The 26,658-nt window shown below is 38.7% G+C and overlaps 1 protein-coding gene across 2 annotated transcripts; it reads left to right on the top strand.

Moving 5' to 3' along the window:
• The first annotated feature begins 1,265 nt into the window (after nt 1–1,265).
• Nucleotides 1,266–25,744, top strand: AGTR2 (angiotensin II receptor type 2). Of its 2 annotated transcripts, XM_078065080.1 has the most exons (4): nt 1,266–1,775; nt 18,400–18,453; nt 21,670–21,731; nt 23,048–25,744. In XM_078065080.1, exon 4 carries the CDS (start codon nt 23,083–23,085, stop codon nt 24,166–24,168), a length of 1,086 nt encoding a protein of 361 aa, XP_077921206.1. In that variant the 5' UTR covers nt 1,266–1,775; nt 18,400–18,453; nt 21,670–21,731; nt 23,048–23,082; the 3' UTR covers nt 24,169–25,744. The 2 variants fall into 2 exon arrangements, with proteins under 2 accessions (XP_077921206.1, XP_077921207.1); XM_078065081.1 differs by lacking the exon at nt 18,400–18,453.
• The last annotated feature ends 914 nt before the right edge of the window (nt 25,745–26,658 follow it).

Raw genomic sequence — 26,658 nt, 5'->3', positions numbered from 1 at the left:
AAAACTCAGATGGGGTGGGGAGGGAAGGGGGAGGGAAAAGGGGAGGGAGACGGGGGGGAGAGAGAGAGAGGCTTGAGTGGAATCCAGAGACTTGCTAAGGTAGGACAAGATGTGATCTAGAGTCCGGAAGGACACATTGATTGTTATAATAGCTGCTACTTCCTGAGTGCCTTCAGTGTGGCAAGAACATTAATCTGAAGAATGAGGTATTATTATCCCCAGAGAATCAATGAGGAAATTGAAGCATAGAGAGGTTAGATACCTTATCCAGGACGGTGTAGTTGCTAAGTGGTAGATCTGGAAGCTGAACCTCATCATTCTTCCTTTAAAGCTATTTTACCTTGGGGCGCCTGTGTGGCTCAGTTGATTTCAGCTCAGGTTATGATCTCAGGGTCGTGAGATCGAGCTCTGCCTCCGGCTCCACGCTCTCTCTCTGCTCCTTCCCCTGTGCGTGTGCTCACGCTCTCGCTCTCTCCCTCTCAAATAAATAAATAAAATTTTAAAGAAAGGCTGTTTTGTCACCTCCCATAATACAGACTATTTGTGAATTTTGATCCGGTCAGACAAACTGTTTTTTCTCTGAACTATTTTATATTACTTTCTGGATGTAGGTGGCCCTGGGAGTGCTGGTATCAGTCTGACTCTCAAGGATGCCAAAGGTTTCCAGGTAATTCCTGATCTGGATGAGGCAGGGATAGAAATTTTGCGATTATCTCATGGTGAAGCTCTGTTTGCTTTTATTAGGAATGTACGGACACATTCCTGTCAGCAGACAGCTTCAGTGTTTAATATAAATACCTAGGTTTCTATTCATGTTTTGTTGGCTGGAGCAAGGGCTGAATTGTTCAGTTCGAATGAGTTGTTCGTGTTCAGTGTTCAAAAAAAAAAATGCAGATATATTAGTTTACAAAACTGACACCTCAAGTGCCAATAGAATCTTGGAGTTGAAAGAGACCTCAAGAAAGAAAGATGAGCCATTTAGGCCTTGCATCCCAGCTTCAAGGTACAGGAATTGTTAACGGGGATTGAATATCGCTCCTATGTTCTGTGAAAAGTTCTTTATATTTAAATGATTCTTATTATTTAGGAAAGCCTGAACTAGATAGGATCAAAAGAGATTGTCCAATAAGGTTATTTCATTTTACAGATGAGAAAACTGAAGCCACACCCATTGTTGAATTATGCAACAGGCCTTTTCCTTCTGGGTATAATACTGGCAGATTTTTAGATGAAAATCGTGTCAAGGAAATTTTAATTCTAGCCCATGACGTCTGAGAAAAGTGTTCCCTCTCTGCTTCTCCTAAGGGGAGGCTGGGGTTAGAGCAAGGGAACGTGAGCGTGTACGTATGTCCTTGGACATGCACGTGCACATTGGAGGTTGCAAAACTCTAACTGCTACTGGCTTTGATAAAGAAATGCCATGGACTTGAGCATTTCCCTTAGATTGAAAATGACTCCCTGCCAAGAAAGGCTCGCTGCAAGTTTTTGGCTGGTGGCAAATGCGAGATAGGATCATTCTTGTTCCAGAGCCACCAACAAGGCGTACCAGTCATGGTTACTAACCCACACTCCAGGGGTGAGGAGGTTGGAATTCTTTCACATGGACTGATCCTGGGTTTGCCTAGAAGCAAATACACGCTTCCAAATACCTTCCACATCTGGATCCCACACTGTGAGACTTGGCAGTCGGATCGCTTTAAAAATGTTGCAGCATTGTTAGATAACCTGCCAGGATATGTTGAAATGGTACATAGTTTGGAATATTCCACATATGGGTAAGTATATAAGTCCTTAAATGCTGTTTTTCTTGTCTTTAATCTGGCAAAGAAGTGTAAACATACAATCAGAAAACTGTAGCAACATGGTTCATATTTAGCATATTTATTCATCTTTGTTTTAATTATATTTTCTGGGAAAGTACTATTTGAAAGATATATTGTTTAATGTAATAGCCAAGTCGCCCGGAAAGACTTGTATATAGAGAGATCTCTAATGCAACATATTTTCAGTGGGTACATCTCTTTACATAATTTCAATTATATTTTTCACTGGGAGTTGCTTTGGTTCAGTGGTTGTAAAAGTCTGAAACACTGTGTTAAGAAAGATTCCGAAGTTTCATCAGGGTTCTAAGTGGGAAAGAGAACCCTGAGTTATTAGTGATTTGGACATTAGTGTAAAAAGTGAAAGCAATAAAAAAATGCCAATTATGTAATATACTGGATACATTTATTTTTTTCTAATTTTTTTGTTTTTGTGAATAAGATATATTAACATGATAAACCATGAAAACAGCACAGAAGAATACATGAGAAATTATTTTCCCTTCCATTCTTCTTACTCAATCCCCAAGTGCCACTACTTAGAAGCAACGATTGTTGCAATTTCTTTCAGAGACATTCTATATTTTTAAAAGCATTTTTGTATAAATATCTACCTTTTATTTTTGTTTTTAAAATTAAAAAAAGCTACCTTTTGTAGTAATTGTAGCATAATATAATACATATAATTGTGCAAGACTGTTGAATACATGTATTTTTTAAATGTCAAATTTTATGTTATATATATTTTACCAAAATTAAAAATAATAACAATATAACATACCCAAAAACATTGAATTGTTCACTTGAATAGATAAATTACATGGTATGCAATCTATTAATATGGTTGGATTAATTTCTCCCATATTTGTTTTGTTTTCTGTTAGTTGCCTTTGTTCCTTGTTTCTGTTTTTGTCTTCCACTCTTTTTCTGTGTAGCTCTAATTAAGCATTTTGTATGATTCCATTTTTCTCTCCTTTCTTAGCGTATCAGTTATACTTCTTTTTAAAAAAATTTTGTTTATTTAAGAGAGAGAGAGTGAGTGTGTGAGCAGGGGGGAGGAGCAGAGGGAGAGGGAAAAGCAGACTCCCAGCCAAGCAGGGAGCCCAAAGTGGGGCTCGATCCCAGGACGCCGGGATGATGACCTGAGCCGAAGGCAGACGCTCAACTGACTGAGTCACCCAGGTGCCCCAGTTATACTTCTTTCTTTACTTTTTTTTAGTGGTTACCCAAGAGTTTGTCATATACACTTACACCTAATCCAAGTCCACTTTCAAATCATACTATACCACTTCATGGGTAGGGCATGCACCTTGTAATAACAAAATAACCCAATTCCTCCCTCCTCTCCCTTACATAATTGCTGTCATTTATTTTGCTTATACATAAACATATATAATCTAATACATTGTTGCTATTATTATCTCGAATAAGCTATTATCTATTAGATCAATTAAGAATAAAAAAGTTTTTATTTTAGCATCAATTATTCCTTCTCCAGTGCTTTTGCTTTTTTATGTAGATCTGAATTTCTGACATATCACTTTCCCTCTCGATGAACTTATAACATTTTTGCAAGGCTGGTTTTCTGGCAAGAAATTCCTTCAGTTTGGCTTGTCTGAGACAGTCCTCATTTCTAGTTCATTTTTGAAGGGTAATTTTGCAGGGTACAGAATTCTAGGTTGGTGGTTTGTTTTCTCTCAACACTTTATTTATTTATTTATTTATTTATTTATTTATTTATTTGACAGAGAGAGAGAGACAGCGAGAGAGGGAACACAAGCAGGGGGAGAGGGAGAGGGAGAAACAGGCTTCCCACGGAGCAGGGAGCCCGATATGGGGCTCGATCCCAGGACCCTGGGATCATGACCTGAGCCCAAGGCAGACGCTTAATGACTGAGCCACCAAGGCGCCCCTTTCTCAACACTTTAAATACTTCATTCCACTCTCTTCTTATTCGTATGGCTCTGAGAAATCAGACATAATACTTATTTTTGCTTCTCTATTGTTAAAGGAGTTTCCCTCTCATTTCTTTCAAGATTTTTTCTTTGTCTTTGATTTTCTGAAGGTTGAATAAGATCTGACTCAGTGTAGTGTTTCCTTTGGTGTGTGTTTGTCTTTGCATTTATCCTCCCTGGTGTTTTCTGAGCTTCCTGGATCTGTGGTATGGTGTCGGACATTAAGTTGGGGAAAATTCTCAGTCTTATTTCTTCAAATATTTCTTTTGTTCCTTTCTCTCTTCTCCTTCTGATATTCCCATTATGCATAAGTTACACCTTTTATAGTTGCCCCACTAATCTTGGATATTATTTTCTGGGTTTTTTTTTTTTTTTCAGTCTTTTTTCTCTTTGCTTTTCAGTTTTGGAGGTTTCTATTGACATAGCTTTGAGCTCAGAAATTATTTCCTCAGCTGTGTTCACTCTACTAACGAGCCCATCAAAGGCATTCTTCATTTTTGTTACAGTGTTTTTGATCTCTCCCATTTCTTTCTGGTTCTTAGAATTTCCATATTTCTGCTTACATTGCCCATCTATTCTTACATGTTGTCTACATTTTGAATTCGAGCTCTTAGCATATTAGTCAGAGTTGCTTTCAATTCCCAGTCTGATAATTTCAACATTCCTGCCATAACTGAACCTAGTTCTGGTGCTTGCTCTGTTTCTTCATGCTGCGTTTTGTTTGTTTGTTTGTTTTTTAGTAGGCCTTGTAATTTTTCGTTGAAAGCTGGACATAATATATGGTGCAAAAGAAAATCGGATAAATAGATCTTTAGTGATGTGGTGGTAAGGTGTTGGGGGGAAGAGGAAGCATTCTATAGCTCTATGATTAGGTATCAGTCTTTTAGTTAGCCAGTGCTCCTGGGCTGTCAATGTTCTGTATGTTTCTCAGTTGTATCCTCCTCAGATGGGACAGGATGCCTAGAGGGGACTGGAGTTGAGTTTCTCTTCCTCCAGGTCAGTTATGCTCTGATAAAACCCTAGGAGGTTGGACTCTGATAAAATTGTTTCTTTTGAGGCCAGGCCCCGTTAAAAACAACAACAACAACAACAAAATAGAGTATTGTATTTCATTTTCCCTCCCACTAAGGGAAGCACAAAGGGATTTTTCTTTGATATTCACTGTGAGAACCTGGTAGAACTCCTAGTGGTAAAACTCACAAAAAATGTGGAGACCTCCCTATGACTTGGTTCTCTCTGGAGTTATTAACTCTTAGACATATCCACACTGAGCCTCCAGCAATTTGTCACTTATAGTTTAAATTTTCCTGCCCCGGGTACTGGTTCTCTTGGGGATTTCTGCTTGTGGGTATTTGCTCCAGTGAGTTAATGGTTCTCTGTATCTGTCTGTCTGCTGCTGCAATTTTGGGGGCAGTATTTCCCCTCACTTCTCTGACAGATCTAAGAAAAGTTTATTTTTCAGTTTGTTCAGCTTTTTACTTGTTGTTAGGATGAAGTGAAAATTTCCAAGTCCTTACATGCCAGACCAGAGACTTATTCCAGGGAGCCTGGGTGGCTCAGTCAGTTAAGCGTCTGACTCTTGATTCTTGGCTCAGGCCATGATCTCAGGGTCATGAGATCGAGCCCCATGCTGGGCTCTGTAGTAGGTGTGGAAACTGCTTAAGATTTTCTCTCTCCCTCTCCCCCTTCTCTCTCTCTCTCCCTCTCTTAAAAAAAAGTATCTGTATCATGTATTTTTCAGTTAATAATTTATCTTGGAAATTGTTTCACATTGCAACATACAGCACCTCTGTTCTTTTTAACTGGCGCATAATATTTCATTATATGAATATCTTATCATTTAACACTCCCCTACAGATGAGTACTTAGGTTCTTTTCAATGCTTTTGTTATAAACAATACTGTAATAAGTATCCTTGTACTTCTTTGCACATATATGTAAATAAATTCATAGGATAAGTTCTTGGTGCAAAGGATATAGACATCATTGCTAAATCTTCCTTTATAGAAATTGTACCAATTTAGACTCTCACTATCAATGTATGTGAGTGACCAATGAGGTATGTTCTTACTAATGTAGTATATTATCAATGATTTAAAAAATCTCACAGTATGTTTGAGAAATGGTATCTCATTGTAGTTTTGATTTGGGATTCCTTAATTAAGAGTGAATTTGACCATTTTTCTCATTTGCCATTTATTTTTCCTTTTTCTTTTTTTTTAAAAAGATTTTATTTATTTATTTGACAGAGAGAGACGCAGCGAGAGAGGGAACACAAGCAGGGGGAGTGGGAGAGGGAGAAGCAGGCTTCCCGCCGAGCAGGCAACCCGATGCAGGGCTCAATCCCAGGACCCTGGGATCATGACCTGTGCCAAAGGCAGATGCTTAATGAATGAGCCATCCAGGTGTCCCTATTTTTCCTTTTTCTACGAATTCTCTGGTCATGTCTTTGCCCCATGTTTCTGTTGGTTTATCTTTTTCTTATTGATTTGTAGGAGCTCTTTATATGTTAAGGAAATTAGCGGTTTGTCATGTGCATTGCACATATCCATTTTCACAGTAATGTTCTGTTGACATCTTAACTGAATTTTCTTGCTATGCAGATTTTTATTTTATTTATTTATTTTTAGAATTCTTCCATTAGTTTGTTTATTTTTTTACAGTGTTATATTAGTTTCAGGTGTACAATATAGTAAGTCAACAATTCCATACATCACTCAGTGCTTTGCAGAATTTTAGAAACTTTTAGGTAGTTAAATTTATTAGCTTTTCATTTGATGGCTCCTGGATTTTGCATTATGCTTAGAAATGCCCTTCATTACTGTTTTTATATTTTTGCTTCTTATGTTTAAATTTTTGATTCATCTGGAATTTATTTTGGTATAAATTGAGAATTAAGGATCCAACTTGATTTAGTATTATTTTTTCAGGTGGCTACCCAGTAGACCCAATTTTGGGTTATGCTATTTTAACTAAATACTGAAACATTTTTCTATTTCCTACATAGCTTCTCAGTAATCACATTTCACTATATTGATACTGTAGTAGTAATATCATATTGAAAAACTTAGCAGTTTCCAATTTTTGTACATTATGCTAAATGGCCTTCTACATGTATCTTCTTGTTTCTGATTAATTGTTTTTCTGGGACACATGACTAAGAGTGGAATAATTGAGTTTTGCTAAGTATGATCATGTTGGCAGTTATTAATCCCATCATTGATTAATAAAATCTCATCAGTTCGAAGTTTTCTTTTTTTGACTATTTTATTAAGCTGAAAAAAATGGAAATCCAAGATTGTTTTAATTGGAATTTATTTGATTTTGGAAGTATGAACACTCTTTTGGTGTTCATTTACTCTTTTCACTTAGTGGAAAGACCATGGGCTTTGGAGCCAAACAGATCTAGTTTTAAATTTCAGCTCTACCAGTTACTAGTTTTGGTATTGCAGCTGAAAAATGAGTATAATAATACCTACCGTGTAAGGTTTTTTTGACAGTCATATATGTGGCATGTAAAATACCTGACTTGGGGACTGATTTAAGGAATAACAGCTATTATTATTCTTTCCCTTCATGTGAATTGTCTTTGTAAAAAATTACATTGTGCAGAAATGCCAAAGAGGCTGGTTGAAAACTGGAATAGGGACAGGAGCCTTACAGGCCATAAGATCTTGACCAAATCACTTAACTGCTCTTGAGTATTAATTTCCATGTAACAATCGAAATAATAACCCTCTTGGTTTTTGTAAGGATTGAATAAGATAACAAATGTGACAAAAGTTGGTAAACATTAAAGTATTTTTTTAAAGAGATTTTATTTATTTATTTGACAGAGAGAGACACAGTAAGAGAGGGAACACAAGTAGGGGGAGTGGGAGAGGGAGAAGCAGGCTCCCCGCTGAGCAAGGAGCCCGATGCAGGACTCGATCCCAGGACCCTGGGATCATGACCTGAGCCGAAGGCAGACGCTTAACAACTGAGCCACCCAGGCACCCTATGTAAAGTATTTTTTAAAAAGATTTATTTATTTTATAGAGAGAGAGTGAGTGCAAGTGGGGGGGAGGGGCCAAGGGAGAAGGAGAGAGAGAATCTCAAGCACACTCCCTGCTGAGTGGGGAGCCCAATGTGGGGCTTGATCTCGCAGACCTTGAGACAATGACCTGAGCCGAAATCAAGAGTTGGACACCCTACTGACTGAGCCAACCAGGCACCCCTAATGTAAAGTATTTTTACTATTACTATTTTGATGAGGAAAACTAGATACTCAAAATCCCTATAGCTAAGACCTTCACCCAAAATCTACTATCCCTTTCCCTAATATTCTGAATCTGAGATGCTATCAGTGTGGACTATGATTCCTTTAGAGAACTCTCCATCTTATCAGCTATTTAAAGGGAGGAGGAGCAGGCTTTCACTTTTGGCATACGGTATCCCTAGAAAAAGGACACATATATGAAGCAATTTAGGACACTTATAGGAAATTGAAATTTGTATATATTTATGGAAAATAACTCATAATAAGGTAAAATGAGTCTCAAGGGAAATCTCTAATCCCTGAACCTTCGTAAGTCAGAATCATAGGATCTTTTGATATCTTAGCACAATGGAATAGAAGAAGCATGGTGACAGTAATATACCCAGAAAGAAAACTAGATACGATTAAACTGAGCCAAGATGGTAGAACAAGGGAGTCAAGAATGTCGTTTTCTTTTCTTTTTTTTTTTTTTTAAGAATGTTGTTTTCTTGAGGTAAGCAGACATGAATGCCAATCTTGTGTTTGTCATATATCAGCTGAGGGACATTGGCCAAATTGTTTCACTTCCTGTAAGGTGGGACTTATAGTTCTTACCTCAAAGTGTTGTTATGAGGGGTAAATGAGAGAGATAATGGTGCTTGTAACATGCTTCCTTAGTACAGTTCCTAACACATAGTAAGTACTGAAGAAACAGTAACTATTATTAACACAGTTGTTATTAGCAGGAGTATTAATGTCTCAATTAATTATCATAATAAAACGTTTACACACGTTTGTGTGAATAGAAGTAACCCCTACGGTTACCTCTTTTATCGAGTAACATTGCCCTGAACAATACTCTTTAAAAGGAACCTCATATACAAAGTCCGAGAACTTTAGCTGGTAGAACTGGATCAACTTAGAGGGGAAAAGTAAACGGTTTCTCTCACACTTTACAGACATACCTTCACACAGATAGGATACATGAAGCTTCAGAAATTCAGGAGGAATGACAGTTAGTTACAAATGGACATTTGGTTAGGAATATGGTAAGCTTGAGGTAATTCAGAAAAATTACGAAGGGATTTGAACAACTGTGCTCACAAAATCAATCCAGAGGCAAACTAAAATCAGTTTATTTCCACAGATAAACACTACTTTTCTATAGATTACAACATAATAGGAGAAAATGTCAGGCGTTTTTAGGAAACAATAGCAAGTGGATTATTCACCTAACCAGCCTTTCCTTCAAACCAAACAACAGATTCTGTTGCATGACCATAGTTTTTTTCAAGCTCTTCTTTTATGATGAATTTCGAGTCATATTTAAGGTTGGTGAGGAACATAGAGTGTGAATTTTACACCAAACATCCTAACAGGATGTATAGCCTTAAGTTCTTTCATACCTACTCATTCTGCCCATTGTTGTCCAAACATTTCTTTTAAAAAAGGACCTAATTGTGCCAGTTTTCTACCTACAACTTCCTCATTATGAGCAGATTAGGGTCACCTGGGTGGCTCAGGGGGTGGAGCATGCGACTCTTGATCTTGGGGTTGTGAGTTCGAGCCCCATGTTGGGTGTAGAGATTACTTAAAAATAAAATCTTTAAAAAAATGAGCAGATTAAATCTAAACTCCAAAGTGGGGTTATAAAGGCCCTTTTTAATAATGCTTTGAGATATATAGATATAGATATTTAGAGAGAGAGAAAGTGCAACCGGGGGTGGAGAGGGGCAGGGGGAGAGAGAAAATCCTAAGTAGGCTCCACGCCCAGCATGGAGCCTGACGGGGGACTCGATTTCACAACTGCGATCATGACCTGAGCTGAAATCAAGAGTGGGTGGCTTAACCGACTGAGCCACCCAGGTGCCCCGACATATATTTTTATTGTTCTCCACACTTACTTTCCATTCTCTCCCTGCCATACACCAGCTTCTTACATTTAGTGTGCATCAGAATCAGGTCAGAAGCTCACTAAAGACTTCAGGTCCTTGGGCCATATCTTGAAGTCTGGTGGTCGCCTTTAGGAATTGGAGTTTTTAACGAGCCATGCAGTTGATAATCAGATCTCAGTCTGACGAACAATGACCTAAGCCCTGTTCCGCCAAATATCTTTTCATTCCCTCAAAAGTCCATCTCAGTTTGTGCCTCCCCACCCTTGTGTTCTTCTGTTTAAATTCTTTTTTTTTTTTTAAAGGATTTTATTTATTTATTTGAGAGTGAGAGAGAAAGAGAGAGAGAGAGAGAGAGAGCACAAGCAGGGGGAGCGGCAGGCAGAGGGAGAAGCAGAGCAAGGAGCCCGATGCGGGACTTGATCCCAGGACCCTGGGATCGTGACCTGAGCTGAAGGCAGACACTTAACCGACTGAGCCAAGCAGGTGCCCTCTGTTTAAATTCTTTTCTTCCCTTTTTTCTGTCTGATTAACCTACCAATCCTTCATGACCTGCCTCATGGTTACTCCCTGTTCAAAATTTTTGCCTAAACAGACTTAGTGTTCTTTCCACATTTTGTATGCATGTTGAATGCTGATATTTGTATTAATCTCCCTCAATCAATTTAGACTTTCTTCTAAGGGCTGAGATCTCGGTCATTTTTGTATCACACTCTAGAGCTTGGTACAGTGTCTAACATATAACAATAGATGCCCGAGAAATGGTTTTTAAATGAGTAGATAAGTGAGTTGATGGGGGAACTTCGTTTTTATATTCACCATCAGAAGAAATGTATATTGTAGTTTAGAAATTGTTTGGTTGAATTCTGCCCTGGGACTTAAATAGCAATTTCCCTTAGTAAGAACAATTAGGAATTTTGCTGAACAGTTCATAATATTAGGTTTCATTTATTTTATTAGTAGTTAAATAATAAAAATCTAGTTTGAATATTGTACTTGGTATGAAATTTTCTAAAATTTGAATAGCACAAGTAAAGCTCTGTGCCCTACAGCTGATGAATTTACTTTGCAAAGGAGAGCTGCAGATTGCATTTCAATAACATGACTTCAAATAGACTTTGAAATGTTAATATATCAAATCCCAATGATGACAAATGTTTGTCATAACAGGTGGTATTATTCTGAGCCTAGGAACGACAACAATGATAACAAGTAGGAAAGAAACTTTAGATCCATACCAGTTTCATAAAATCCATATTCGGGGTACATTTTTGAATCGAGAGTTGTCAGAAGTCTAGGTGTAACTGATACGAGAATTTTCTATCAGATGGTCCTTTGTTTCAAACTAACGAAAAACACTTCCAATTAAAGGACAAATTTGTCTAAGTGACAGTCGTTCATTCGACAAGTATTTATTGATCCCCTATTTTGTGTCAAATTTGGCTCTGGGACCTAAAGACGCATCAATGAACCAGAGGCAAATTTCCTGTTAACAGAGATTACTTTCTGGTCTGAGAAGAAAGTGAGTAAACAAAATGTGATTGTGTGTGTGTGTGTGTGTGTGTGTGTGTGTGTGTGTGTGTGTGTGTGAATGCTATGTCAGATGGTGATAATGGCTACGATGTAAGATAGAGCAGGATATGGGGGGTCTTTTAGTTAGAAAGGGATGGGAAAGCCTCATTAATAAGGTGACATTTGAGCAGAGATCTAAAAAGAAGTGAGAGAGTGGTCACGTGGCTATCTGGGGAAAGAGAATTCATCAGTCAGGGATAGCATTTGTGAAGGCCTTGAGGGCCGAGGGTGTCTGAGGAGTAGGAGGTGTACCGGGGAAGCCCGTGGGGCTGGAGTGGAGCAAACTGGAAGAAAGAGGTAGGAGCTGAGGTCTTTGGAGCAGTGGTGATGCTGGTGTGTATGTGGGTTGGGGGAGGGATGCAGTTTATATCATGGAAGGCCTTGTAAGCCACGTTAAAGGAGGAGAAGACACTGGAAACATTTGAACAGAGGAGTGACATTATTTGATGTATACAGATTGTCTACATAAGCTGTGTCTTTCATTCTAAATCCTTCGCTAGTCATTGCTAAGCCACACTTGAGTTCATAACTTTGTTTAGAAGTCGAAGAGTAGGATTAGAGCTCTTTAGGCAGTTTTAGGTAATTGTTAGTAATGTTGCTTATGTTTAGTTAATAATACTTGTCATTATTCATTTTAAGCATCATAACAACGTCAATAATAGCAACAACGTGCTTAAATGTTACCACTTACTTAGTGCCTGCTCTATGTACTCTCTATCTACGTTATTTTCCACAATCCACAATTACCTGTGAGGAGGTACTGCTCTTCCTCCTACTCTACGTTTGTAGAAATGTGAACATGAATCACTTAGTCTCCAGAAAATATTTTATTTATGCTGCCATGTATCTTATGCAAAACTACATCTACCTTGTTTTGGTATAAAGCAACAACAGAATAGTCTAGTGCACCACTGATTTATTTGGCTTACTTACTTTTTTTTTTTTTTTTAAGATTTTTATTTATTTATTTGAGAGAGAGAGAGCACAGAGGGAGGGGGAGAGGGAGAAGCAGACTCTCCCCCCGAGCAGAGAGCCTGATGCGGGGCTTGAGCCCAGGACCCTGGGATCATGACCTAAGCCGAAGGCAGGTCACCGACTGAGCCACCCAGGCGCCCCCGGCTTACTTACTTTTGACAAGTAATCACGGTGGTTTAATTCAAATGGAAACTATTCATTGAATGTACTATATTCCACTTACTGTACTAAATGCTTTATTACACATTGTCTAATTTAATCCTTATAATAGCCCAAAGAAGCTGGAACTCAGAGATGTGAAGTAACTTATCTAATGTCACACAGCTAGTAAATAGTAGAACAGGGACCCAATTTAGGTGCATCTGACTCCAGGGCTTGCATTTTGAACTGCTGTGCTCTATGACTAAATATGGGTGAGAATAGACCGAGGTCCTCAAAATCGTTAACACTATGTTTCGTGTCACATATTTCAAAATCTTCTTTATTTTATTTTTAATCTGTGAATGTGGAGCCATCAGTGGTTGGACGCTTAGGTCCATTTGGAGCGATACGATAACCTAAGTTCCTATAAACCTGTACCACGACTGGACTGTTCCTTCTAGGTCAGCCTCTGTGACAATCAGCCACATTATTGCCTTGATCTGTCCACATGATCCCTGTGTTGTATATCTAATCATCTGAGCTGTCTGGTCCTTGAGACCAGTGATGGCCACGGCATGCCTATTACTTTGAATATGTAACATGTGGAAAAATATATTTTTCATTGCAGTCTGTCCAACGCAAGTTACAAAAATGGTAACAAGGACAAAATGCAAAAATAAATTGCTGGAGGAGACACGAGAGAGGGGGAGAGGAAGGGCGGTGAGAAGGAAGAGGATGTGACAGATGGGGTGGGGGGGGAGAGAGAGAGAGAAACTCTGACAAATGGACAATATATTACCAGTATTAGTCTTCCAACAGCCACCAGTCTACAGTAGACCCTGAAAGATTCTGCTTTCACTTCCCTCTCCTTATCCTAAGAACTCCCCCTAAGGCTTGCTCATATTCACAAAGTCAAAGTAAGAAAGAAATTGTTATAAAAAGTTTATTTCATTGAAATAAATGAGACCAGAAGCTCCTGGAAACTAGCAAGCACATTTTATTTATCTCTGTATTTTCAGCACCTGGCCCAAGGCCTGGTTCTTGGTAGGCCTCGAGAAAATGTTAAGCTCAGGCTCTAAAGATGGTGTGGATAATGTCAGCAGTATCCTACATGAGCACCCAGAAGGCTAACATTGTCAAATGCTCAATCCAACTTTTCCAGTAACTAACTGTATTTGGTATAAATGGCTGGTAAAGGGGATGATCCTTCCATTCTTTCATTTTCCATGTACTTCTTTCCCAGAGAAAGGAGGACCATTCTCTTCTCTAGCTTCCATGCTCAAACCTCCAAACAAGCACAGAACTGCCATAATTAACCTACTGGCCCAAATACATTTTTTATTCTCAAAGATTTACTTTTTAACAACGAGAGCAATGAGCTTGGATCCTCCTCTCCTGTCTCCTCTGCCGTCCTATGCTGCCTGGAGTTTGTTGTCTTGAACAGTGGGAAGGCATTATAGGTAGGTTAGCTAGCTGGATACGTAATAGAACTCACATTGTTTTTTACTCTAGTATTCATCCTAAGTCTTACAGAGTGCCTGGAGCTTCTCAAAGTATTTGGCAAAATTTCAAGGGAAAAAATAAAAATTTACAATCTGATGGGAAAAAATACATTTATTTTGAAAGTATAGGACGAGTTACGTATTCATTGTCATTTTATTTTATATACGTATACAGTTTTAGATTTCATTAGAAAGCTTTCCCAGTACTCCAAAAAGATTTGTACAGTTAAGTTATATAAACAAAGCCCTAAACTGTTGCAATTCAAGCTCTTTTCACCTTATTGACTCCATCTTAGCTATTCATTTTTGAGTTAAGAGTCAGTAAAGAAAAATCTTCTCTTTACAGGATTTTACCTGTGAGATTTGCTCTGAGTATATTATATTTGTCAATTATTCTCATTTCCTGAGTTATCCTGCTAATTTTTAAAAGCATTTTTCTGATTGACTTTAACCCAGAAATTCCCAGAATGCTTAGAAGTCCCTCTTGAATTGGGGAAAGGAATTCATCTTGTGCCTCATATTTACCAGAATGGTGTAGTCAACATCATGCCTGGGGTTTGAGCCTGAGTTTCATACTTTATGAGCTGTTTGATCTTGGGCGAGTTATTTAACCTCTGTGTGCTTCAATGTCCGAATTTCTCCTCTCCTTACTTACGAAACGAGGATGAGAACTGTCTCTCAGGATTGTTGAGGTTTATATGATGCGTTTGAGTGCCCAGCATAGTGCCTGCTACCCTGTCCCTACTCTATTCACAGTCTTTGATGTCAGCACCTCCCTAACAACCCCTGGGGACTTCATGTCTGGGGAAATGAAAAGTGGCTTCTCTTCACAAAGAGGTTGGGGACCTTCAGATAGAATCAACGCTAGAGGCTATTTACGTGACATTTATTTTTTGCATTAACGCCAAAGAAACCTGACTGGGAGTTTAGTACAAATAGCTCAACAAGAATGTATACAGTCGGGGGAAGTAGACTTACACTAACAGGACTAAATGTTCACTGAACGAGTGTTTAGTTTACTGCAATCTGTGGGGCCACAGATTCATGCCATTGAAAATAACTAAAGCACAATGAAAATAGTATGCAGGATTGTTCTTAAAGTTCATTCATTTATGTTTTGATTTGTTATCTTTTTCTCTAGACAATGTCTTGTGGAATTTCTAGGCTACAGTTCATCTTTTAAGCTTAAGAGGAGAATAGAGGCTGGGAGAGGGGGAAAGCAGAGTGGTTGCTAATGGGTATTAGGTTTCTTTTAGAGGTAATGAAACTGTTCTGGACTTATATAGTGGTGATAGTCGCACAACTTTGTGAATATGCTAAAGACCATTGAATTGTACATTTTAAATGGGTATATTTTATGGTATGTGAATTATACCTCAATTTTTAAAAAGGTGAATAATTTTGACTGTGTGACCAATATAAAATAGGACCAATATGAAATAGGATTGTTAATAGTGAAATAAGATACAACATAATTGTATGGAATTGTATCAACTCCCAGATACCTGAACATGAACTATTTTCTGTGGGGATGCACTGCAAATTATTTACAGTAAAAATTCTCCTTTTGGTTGTAGATTTTACAAATCTGTATTGAACACCATGAATCCAAATATTGGTAGGGTCAATACCTAAAATCTCAAGCAGTCTCAGAATTCCCAGTGATAAGTATCCTGTTTTTCATTTCCTTGGAGTAAAAGCCCTATAATCCTTCAAAAACTGCCTGTCACTTGACTTCCTGTCATCTGCTCTATCTTCTAATCTTAAATTGTTTTATACCCCCAAAGCAAAATATATCCAAAGCTGTACAGGGGCACCTGGGTGGCTCGGTCGGTTGAGCCTTGTGCTCTTGGTTTCAGCTCAGGTCATGATCTCAGGGTCGTGGGATCTAGTCCTGCATCAGGTTCCACGCTCAGTGCAGAGTCTGCTTTAGATTCCCTCTCCCTCTCCTTCCCCCTCTGCCACTCCCCCTGCTGTGCGCATGCTCTCTCTCTCTGTAAACAAACAAACAAACAAAGCTGTACAATGTGTTGTTATTTTTCTGTCTTTTTAGGGGCCTCAGGAAGAGTTTGAGCAGATGAGTCCCTCAAACAAAGCGAAATAACTGTTTGTTTTTATTATTTTCTTTGAACTTACGGCTAGTTTTTGAGAGATGTTCTTTTGCCCCCTTCCCTCTCTTTGTTGTAGACACAAACAATGAGGCATTGCTTTTCCCCACCCCCATTCTCCAACTTTGAGAGTTTGTCTTATTTGAATTAATCAAACAAAAGCTTCTAGGCTGCCTGGAGCAGGGACTTGACTATAGCTTCTAAATTGTTATACTCTATTATAAAATAGAGTATCAATAAAATTGGGTGGCAACTAGAAATTAAGGCTCAGAGAGGCAAAACTAGTGGAGAGAATGATTTGGGGGATTCATCAATCTGGCTTCTAGAATGATTTGGGGGATTCATCAATCTGGCTTCTAGAATGATTATCCCTGTTATAGAATTTCCCAGAGCTGAAGTGAAATATGCTCCCAGTTACCAGTTTTCCTGGTCTGATAGCATAGTCACCAAGCCAGATTTCCTCTATTGGTATTGTGAAGGAGATGGAGAGGGTGCTTTAAATAAGGAACACAAGCTTTATGGTCATTGAAATGTAGTATATCCTTATTATAAAATGATACAGTAGCAGTCAAGGTGGTATATCAGGTTTGTGAGAATTTTTTAAAAGATTTTATTTATTTATTTTAAAGACAGAGAGCGAGCATGAGTGGGGGGAGGGACAAAGGGAGAGGGAGAGGGAGAGAATCTCAGGCAGACTCTGTGCTGAGTGCAGAGCCTGATTCAGGGCTCGATCTCACGACCCTGGGATCATGACCGGAGCGAAAATCAAGAGTCAGACGCTTAACTGACTGAGCCACCCTGGCATCCCCAGATTTGTGAGAATTTTGTTGGCATGAGTCAATTGCTGAAAGCCTGGGCTATTTGAGAAAGTTCTTGTTCTGGACTTCAAGCCTATGGACCCCACTCTAGACTTAATGATTTGTTGATCCACTGCCTAATGAGAGCCAATCTGACAACATCTCTCCCAAACATCCTCATTACCTAACAGTGGTGTTAAAATATTGATAAGACAACTGGTTGTTTGGTGTATTTAATTAATTGGCCATTTCGGATAATTGTAAGAAAGGACAAAATTCCTCTACCCTCTTAGGTCTAGTAGCTGGCAGTGTGAAATTAACTGACAAAAGACAGATTCAATAGAGCCAGAGTTTATTAACATGTGCAGTATGCATACACATGGGAAAACTCAGTGATGAATAACTCAAAGTGGTGGTCAGAACTTGGGCTCATATAGCATCTTAAGAAAAGAACAACAGATTTATAGAGAAGGGACAAAAGAAAAGGGGTTTAGGCTTTTAGAGTGGCAAACTGTAGGAAGGTAAATATATGGAGAAAACTAATAGAAGATAGGAATTATTTAGTAAGGTTTGTTATGTAGATTCCTCTTGGTGTCCATCTCTGGGCTGATAAGAGTCTAGAGCTCTGCCGGGCATTAAGAGTTCCGTCTTTTAGGGTAAAGGAAAGAAAGACACATTTATAAATTCATATCCTGCTTTCAGGCAAATAGGAAGAGGGCAGAGAGTTTTTCTTCTATCTGCTTCTGCTCAATTGTCTCTAGCTCAAAATAATCCTTATGCCAAAGTAGCATAGTTTGGAGTGGCATATTATAATACCCTACCTAATTAATTGAGTCAGATAAGTAGGGGGAAATGTCAGATCAGTGAACCAAAAATAAAGACAATTATCAATTTTTTATTTTTCCACCAGTTGGGTTACATAGCACTGAGATGCTATTTGGTAGAACTCAGGTGCCTTCTGTGAGATCCTGGGCTGAACATGATGCTCAGGCCTGCAGATGCCTTTGGGGCAAAGGGAAATTGGAACTCTTCCTTCTCCTTATGTTCTTGGGACCAGATTCAGCTGGAAACAACTGGTCTCAGGAATGTACTGAATCAGACATCTACTCATTTCGCCACTTGGATTCCACCTTGTTAGCTGATTTAATATCCCTCTCAGTTACTCTCTATATGATGCCTAAACAGACAGTTAATTTGATGCAAATAATCACTCATATTGGCCATTTTACTGAATTTTTAGGCTGGTTTCTGCAAAATGAATAATCTGATTGTTAGCTCTTTTTCACTTGCTTTCATCCTGATATTCTTGTTCTCATTATATTGGAAACTACAGAGATGCACAAAGAGAATCTGGAAAAACATACAATAATGGGCAATCTTCTTAACTGTCCTCCTTTCAGGGATACCCAGGTTTGGAAAAATACAGTGGCAATTAAAGTAAGGCTTCCCTATGGGTAAGTGAATTGAAAAAGATTGGTGTTTAGTATGTACGTGGGTATCTGTGTGTGTGTGTGTGTGCACGCATGTGGGTGCACGTTTATAGAACTTGGGAGAAATGGAAATGCTATTGGTCTGGATGGGGACTCAGGTGGCTGGGGTGGGGGAAATTAAAATGACGCTGAAAAACTTAAACTGAAAAAGATGGCCCCCACACATTTAATTATTCCATGATCTGCACCTCTAATCCTCACCTTTAGAATGAGGGCATTATATCCTGACTTTTGCGTTTAATAATTCTTGTTCTCCTTCAAAGCCTCATCTGTGTGTCTGAGTGGGGGTGGGAGGGACAAATAAGATTTTTTTTCTGAACCCTGTATCCTTCTGACAGAGGAGAAAGTCCTCTCAAGAACATCTTTTTTTTTTTTTTTTTTTTTTTTTTTTTTTTTTTTAGTCTGGTCGTTTAAATTTTACTGTTAAGTAATCTCATGATAAATAATAGGTATTCACTAGAAAAAAATTAAAGTGATTTACCATTGTTTAATTCTGCTAGCCAAGCTGCACTTGCCCTGAAGAGCTGCATAATTTATTCAAATGACCTGAGGCTTTTAAAGTCAATCTTCCAGCAGAAAAATTACCCCCTGTCCCCAGGAGAGTGAATTTTTCTGTGTTGTACTGCTTCCTATGGTTGGCATTTATTTGACTCTCAAGTGTATTTACATTGTTGGCTTAACTTGGAGTTCTTTGCTGAATCAATAATATGCTGTATTTCTTGCTTCAAGTGGTGTCGATATTATTGTTATTCCTTTTAAAAAAAAACAAAAAACTTTTTCCCTTAATTCCCTGCAGTTACAAAGTTTTTCTTTGAGTTGTGAAAATTTTTGCTTCTAAAATTATGAGGAAGCTGAGTAAATGTTCTTTTAATCTTCTGGGAAATGTGTGCCTCTTTAAACTTTATTTACGTCAGAACTTACTGTAATGAAGGACAAAAGCTCTAGACAAGGTCCCCTGCTCGTCGGGGGTGTTCAAGGCTAGGTCTCCCAGAGGCGAGCCTGCAGTTTGTTCTCAAATGTTTATAGCTTACCTCCTGGCTGTTTCTTTGCAACCGGCCGAGAGGGGGCTAGAAATAGAGCAGGGTGGGAACCTGACCCATCGTGACCACTCAGGGGGCTCTGGCCTGGAAAATTCCCCTGTATGTGGCAAAAACAAACATTAGAAATGGAGGGAGAAACTAGGCTTAAACAAAGAGTGAAACCGGTTCCCATTTCATCTCTCCTGCCGATAACCATATGTGCCCGCTCATTCGTTTCCCAGACATCAGTGCTCCATCGTTTGGACAGAGCCTCCACCTGAATCTGTCCAGAGCATAGGAAACAAATATTTTGAAATGTAATACAATGGTGTGTATGTATCTTAGGAGCATTTCCTCAATGTGCAAACTCAGTCTAACCGAAAGAGTCACCAAGATGGTGGTGTGCAAACCTTTGAATCCTACTAATATTTTTCAGGGAAGGGTGACCTCTTCTTTCTGGTCCCATGTGCCACAGGATTGGCCGCAATATGGGGAATAAAATTAAGAAAAATTCGTTCTCCCACATAACAATCCTTCAAACGCTTTTCCCCTCCTTTAGTGTTTTTGTGACACCTTGTGAATGATTGGCTGTGGCTTTTTGTAAATGTCACATGTTTTCTTTTTGCCAAGACAAAGAATGAGAGGAAAGGGCCAGCGAGGGCTCCCTCCTTTAACGTGGCGGTTAAGAGCATGGACTCTGTCATGAGACTGCCTCGGTTAAAATTCAGATGTCCTCCATTTAATAGCTATGTGACCTCAGGAAAGTCATTTAAACTCCATGAGCCCTAGCTTCCCGATTTGGAAAATGGAGGTAATAGCAAGACTTTATCATTGCATCTACCATATGTGAAGCATGGTTTCAGGCATTTTTAAATGTATTAGCTCATTTAATTTTCAGAACTCTGTGATGTAGGTAATCAGCATCATCCCCATTTCTCAGATGAGAAAACTGAGACATGGAGAAGAAAAGTAACTTGGCCAAGGTCATAGGATAAGAAAGTGGGTATAGCTGAGCTTGTGGAGCCTGGCCGTTGTATCCCAGGAGCCTAGCCCTGTACCGACCAGTACGTTCCATCGGCTCACTCTTAGATTACTGAGCACTCAGCACAGTGTTTGGCCCTTAGAGTTTATTGTTGGCTGTGAGTCTCACTGCTGTCACCTGTCCCGATCTTTCTTTTGTCACTCTTGCGGCTGTGGGACTGATTTGTAAGTTTGGTCACCCCCACCACCAACAAAAAGAAAGACCAACAGTGATCTGAGCCGTGGTGGTTGCCTGATCCTTCTTCACCTTTGTGTGCTTTGTGTTGAAACCACAAACAGGACAGGGACCTGTGAAAGGAGACACTATTTGCTAATACCTCTTTTTGAAGCCGTGAAAATTATACCCCTCCTATCACCACCTCTCCAGCAACCAGCCAACAAAAATTGCTTGAAGCAAGGGAGAAGTTTGAGAAAGTTTAGACTTTGGGTAAAGTCGCTACTGTTCTTTAATGAACAGAGGTAAAAAAAAAATCTCAAAAAGTAATGAAGGTGGTAACAGACGTTGGTGGACAAAGGTGCTGCTACCAGAATACGTTCTCTATTCCCCACTCCTTAACTCGCCTTAGAGTGTCAGTATCAGGGAAAAGGGAAGAGAAGATTCTGCAAATAATTATATTCTTCTTTTAAAGTAAGCCACCGATTTCAAAATTCTCCAACACATTTGTGGAAATTTCATTTTTTGGTTTGAGATTTATTTGAATGAGCTGTTATGATTGGAGACAGTGAGAATTTCAGATTAATGTTTTGCAGCCAAAAAAAGAAAAAAAAACCTCTCTGAAAACGGCTGGCAAGTGTTCGTAAGTCAGCCCTAGAATTATGTAGGTTGAAGGCTCCCAGTGGACAGACCGAACATATAAGAAGGAAACCAGAGATCTCGTGCTATTACGTCCCCGAGTCTAAGGGAACGAATAAGCACAGACTTAAAAGCATTAAAAGCATTCTTCAGCCTGAATTTTTAAGGTAGGTCTGCACAATTTCTATATACTGTATCTGGAGAGTAGAACATACATTAAGTGAAAGTGTTTTTTTTTTTTTATGGATGAACTTTCCCTTTTTCCTGTATTTTAACACTGTATTTTTGCAAACCTCCTAAATTCTTTCCCCGCTGTTTCTCTTACAGGGGTGCACGTAGGAACTAGGCAAGCTGATTTATGATAACTAACTTTTAAACTCCAACGACCAGTAAGTCTGCAAGTGGGTTTATTTGAGATTCTTTCATGTTACTTTGTTAGGTTAAGATGAGGAGAGAGTGAGCTTTAGACAAAAATGATAACTTTGCTGTTTACTAGGAGATTCTTTGGTGATTGCGGTTCTCATTGAGTAGTTTAGATGTATTTTGAAACTATCAAAAGTAATAGTCTTTCCTTTACTGTGTTTAATCTTCAGCTAATTTTCTTTTGTTTTAAAGTAATGCTGCTCCTAAAACAACAACAACAACAACAACAACAACAACAACAAAACCCAGTATCAGAAAAACCTGAGCACTGATTATAACATTTGAGAGCCATGTAGCACTGTTCCTATTTTGTTGTGTTTAAACTGAAATGATAGCAAAGGAAAAATGATACAGTTAGCTCATGATTCATCACTGATGTTCAATTCTTATTTCATTGAGCAATCAAAACTATTTCTACTTGACTCTAAATCAGATTTGGCTATTTTTTTTTTGTTGTTGTTCTTTTCCTAATTGAAAAAGAAAATGGATTTCCTTTTAAGCAGATTAAACATCTAGATCGAAAACTAATAGTCTCTATTAAAATGTTCAGGGGGCTTTTAGAAATACGTACCTACTCCAGAGCTCCCTGTTAATGATATTATTATTATAAAAACAATGGAAAAGTAGAAGTAAAGGAATTCGTGTTAAGTTAGTAAAAACCAACCCTACCCCCATCTCAATATGTTTCTTTTGCATATTCTCTCTCAGTCTTTTGTGCACTTACTTATTTTTTCCATAGCTTATGTTACTTATACTTTCCATAGCTGTAATGATTTGTACATAATTAGTTACTTGAATAAGGCATTTCTCTCTGCAATAGCGGGCAGCGGTGTGGTTTCTAGAAAGTATACAGCCTGAGATATGTGCTCAAGTGTTTTTGAAATGTTAATTTTTCTTATTTCTTGGCTCCTTCTTATTTGTTTCCCCTATTTCTTACCCAGGCTAACCTTTTGAACTATTGATTTCCTTTAAGCCTTTTGAAAAGATGATAGAAATGATGGGCAAAATAGAGTTTTGTTCAGCATTTTCAGTCCCTGAGGCTGAAATGTCTTACCTGCTTGGTACTGTTGAGGAAATTCCTTTTTCTTCTTCAAGGAACAAAATCCACTCTTATTTCACAAGGCACAGTTGTGCTTCCCAGTGTTTTCTATATTCACCCACCTTTTCTTTTCTTTTCTTTTTTTTTGCTTTCGACAAACTTTCAAAATGCTAATGATTTAATAATGTCCTACACTCCGTATGTGTTCTGGGAGTTCCATTTTTTTTTATTTAATTTCCACAGAAGGCGTAAGAAGTAGGAGCTACTGAGCTTGCAATATGAAGAACGTCACCCTGGCCACCATCAGCAAAAACATCACCAACAGCCTTCACTTCGGACTTGTGAACATCATTGGCAATGAGTCGACCTCTAACTGCTCGCATAAGCCGTCAGATAAGCATTTAGATGCAATTCCTATCCTCTACTATATTATTTTTGTGATTGGATTTCTTGTCAATACTATTGTGGTTACGCTGTTCTGTTGTCAAAAGGGTCCTAAAAAGGTTTCCAGCATTTACATCTTCAACCTGGCTGTGGCTGATTTGCTGCTTTTGGCTACTCTTCCTCTCTGGGCAACCTATTATTCTTACAGATATGACTGGCTCTTTGGGCCTGTGATGTGCAAAGTGTTTGGTTCTTTCCTGACCCTGAACATGTTCGCGAGCATATTTTTTATCACCTGCATGAGCGTTGATAGGTACCAGTCTGTTATCTATCCCTTTCTGTCTCAGAGAAGAAATCCCTGGCAAGCGTCTTATATCGTTCCCCTTGTTTGGTGTATGGCTTGTCTGTCCTCGTTGCCAACATTCTATTTCCGAGATGTCCGAACCATTGAGTATTTGGGAGTGAATGCCTGCATTATGGCCTTCCCCCATGAGAAATATGCCCAATGGTCAGCTGGGATTGCCTTAATGAAAAATATCCTTGGTTTTATTATCCCTTTAATATTCATAGCCACATGCTATTTTGGAATCAGAAAACACTTACTGAAGACCAATAGCTACGGGAAGAACAGAATAACTCGCGACCAAGTCCTCAAGATGGCAGCGGCTGTCGTTCTGGCGTTCATCATCTGTTGGCTTCCCTTCCACGTTCTGACCTTCCTGGATGCTCTGGCCTGGATGGGTGTCATTCATAGTTGTGAAGTTATAGCAGTCATTGACCTGGCACTTCCTTTTGCCATCCTCCTGGGATTGACCAACAGCTGCATTAATCCCTTTCTGTATTGTTTTGTTGGTAACCGGTTCCAACAGAAGCTCCGCCGTGTGTTTAGGGTTCCAATTACTTGGCTCCAAGGCAAGCGAGAGAGTGTGTCATGCCGAAAAAACAGTTCCCTTAGAGAGATGGAGACCTTTGTGTCTTAAACACGAGAGTGGAATGCATGTCCACAACACGGCTACTTGGTTCGAGGGCCCCTTGAAGGATCGTTTAATGCCTTTAGTCAAGGAGTAAGTTTCTCCCTTAATGTAATCTTTTCTCACTCTTCTAGAACAGGAAGCCAAATGTGACTCGAAGTGTTACCCAGTGACTTTCAGGAATTGCCCGGTTTCCTTCAGTTTCTGGGTACAAGACTGTCATTGGGAGGACAGAGCCATAACCTAGAAGTCACTGAGGAGTTATGTCAAATGATAATTAATAGCAAATTGTGACTGGTGATTTGGGGTTTCAGATTTCTCCTTGAAAGATGCTGAAGTTGGTTTGTTTTTTTAATTGGTTTTTATATCCATTTTCATCAGGCTTTCCTCTCGAACCAAGGCCAGTTTTTTTTTTTTTTTAACTCATTGCATTATTTACAAGACATCATGCTAAGAAACATGAGCATTTCGAAGTGAAGTATACTACAGTATTGGTATTGAATTATTCAGGCTCTAGGCATATGCCTTCTACTTAAAAATATTATAAATAATAACCTTTTACATTTTATTTGAGCACAGGTTGATTTTGAAGATATAGCTACATATCGAGTAGGGCTAGGGATGTAGATTAGATCACCTGTACTCCTGCATTTATCTTATTTTTACAGTTAGAGGAAGTAGAATATATAATAACATAGATTTGAGATTAACAAATATTTGAGTGTTCATTAAACTCTGAATATACGCTCTTTAGAACTTTCTATCCATTTTAACTATTGTTTGAAGATTTCTATGTTCTCTGACAATTTTTTGAAAACAATAACTAAACACTGTGTCGTGTTATAAAATGTAAAGGTCACTTTTTACATCCTTGACCTTTTGGTGCTTTGATATATAGGAAGTTGACTTGACTTTTGTTATTGATGCTTTTGTTCTGGGTTGCTTCCCAAAATATCTGGAGGGCTTCTTTAACTCTTTAGTTTGTAATAAACCTTTAACAGGCATGGGAAAAAGTTATGCCAGAATGGAGTTTTGATACCCAGGGAGACAAAGAGATCCAGCAAATGACAATTTTGGTGTCACACAAAAAAAACCTACCCGTCAGGGCAGTGCCATGTATCTTTGAAGGTAGAGACCATGGGTAGTCTGAACCTATACGTAGGGCTTCTGTTTCTTCCAGATTTTATAGGATTCTGTGGCACTCTCTTAAATCAATCGCTGGTCCATGGATCTCCTTTTCCACACTATTGGAACTCCTGTCAGAGAAGTACCTAAAACTGACTGAGTTACCTAGAGTTTACTTAAGAGTATGAGTCCTAATTTTAGAAGTTAGACATTTTATTCTGCACCAGCCCCACACTATACCAGGTTATCTAGGACCTTCCTAGACCAATGCTGACCTCTGAGGTAGAAATAAAGTTTCAAAGACTTTGTGTGTCTGCCAGGTTCCAGGGCTATAGATTAAAGAATTCTCTCACCCCACTTTCTGGGAAATGCCTAATTTCGTGTAATCTATTATTATCAACAAAATAAATAGCTAAATGTGTAACTGACTCTAACGTGATATTTTAAATAATTTTGTAAAACATTGCATATAAATAAAATCTTTAATCGGAAGATCATGTGTACTTACTTTTTTTTTTTAAAAAAAGAGTTATTTATTTGAGAGAGAGAGTGGGGAGGAGGGGCAGAGGGAGAGGGAGAGAATCCCAAGCGGACTCCACACTGAGCACGGAGCCCGATGCGGGGCTCGATCTCACGATCCTGAGATCATGACCTGAGCTGAAATTGAGTCCGATGCTTCACCAACTGAGACACCCAGGAACTCTGTACTTCCTTTTTTTAAATTTTGACTACTCCCAAGTATAGATTCTTACCTTTTGTTTTATCTGTATCCTCCTTACAATCCCTAATGATACTTTTTTGTTTCAGTCCCCATCATTCTTTATCTGGCTTCTTCATGGACTCTTCTAAGTCTCTCTCTCTTGAGTCTTCAACCATAATTTCTTATTAATTATGAAAAGAAAGTCCAGATTGTCTATCAGCAAGACTATAAGAGATCTGATTCTTCCCAGCTTTCCTGGCTTTTTCTGTCTCTGCCATCGCTGCTCTCTTATACTCTATGTTCAAGCATCACAAAAGGACTTACTGCTTTTTTAAGGCCTAATGTTCTTTCATGCCCCTCTGCTTTTGTTCACACAACTCTGTCTTCCTGAACACCCCTCCAATCATTCCCACCCCTAGGATCCTTCATTCAAATGATGAACACCTACTCAGCCATTTTCATTCTGCTCATGTCAATTCCTTTACCACAATAATATTTATTATACTAATTATAATACAACCCCCCCTTCCCTGGAAGCCCCCTTAGTAAAGAGAATTGTTTCTCTAGTTCTTGGGGTGTTAAGCCTGGATTCCACTTCCATAGGAGGCCAGTATTGAGCCCTAAGTGGTTCTTTGAGGCTTGGACTTTTTGGGGACTAAGAAGAAATGTCAGTC

Source organism: Halichoerus grypus, chromosome X (genome assembly GCF_964656455.1).
Source record: "Halichoerus grypus chromosome X, mHalGry1.hap1.1, whole genome shotgun sequence".
In the NCBI taxonomy this organism is placed as follows: domain Eukaryota; kingdom Metazoa; phylum Chordata; class Mammalia; order Carnivora; family Phocidae; genus Halichoerus; species Halichoerus grypus.
This window is presented reverse-complemented; position numbering and strand designations above follow the sequence as displayed.

Bases quoted from the DNA above. Each gene is read 5' to 3' on its own strand.
- AGTR2 (XM_078065081.1), top strand. From the start codon at position 23,083: ATGAAGAACGTCACCCTGGCCACCATCAGCAAAAACATCACCAACAGC.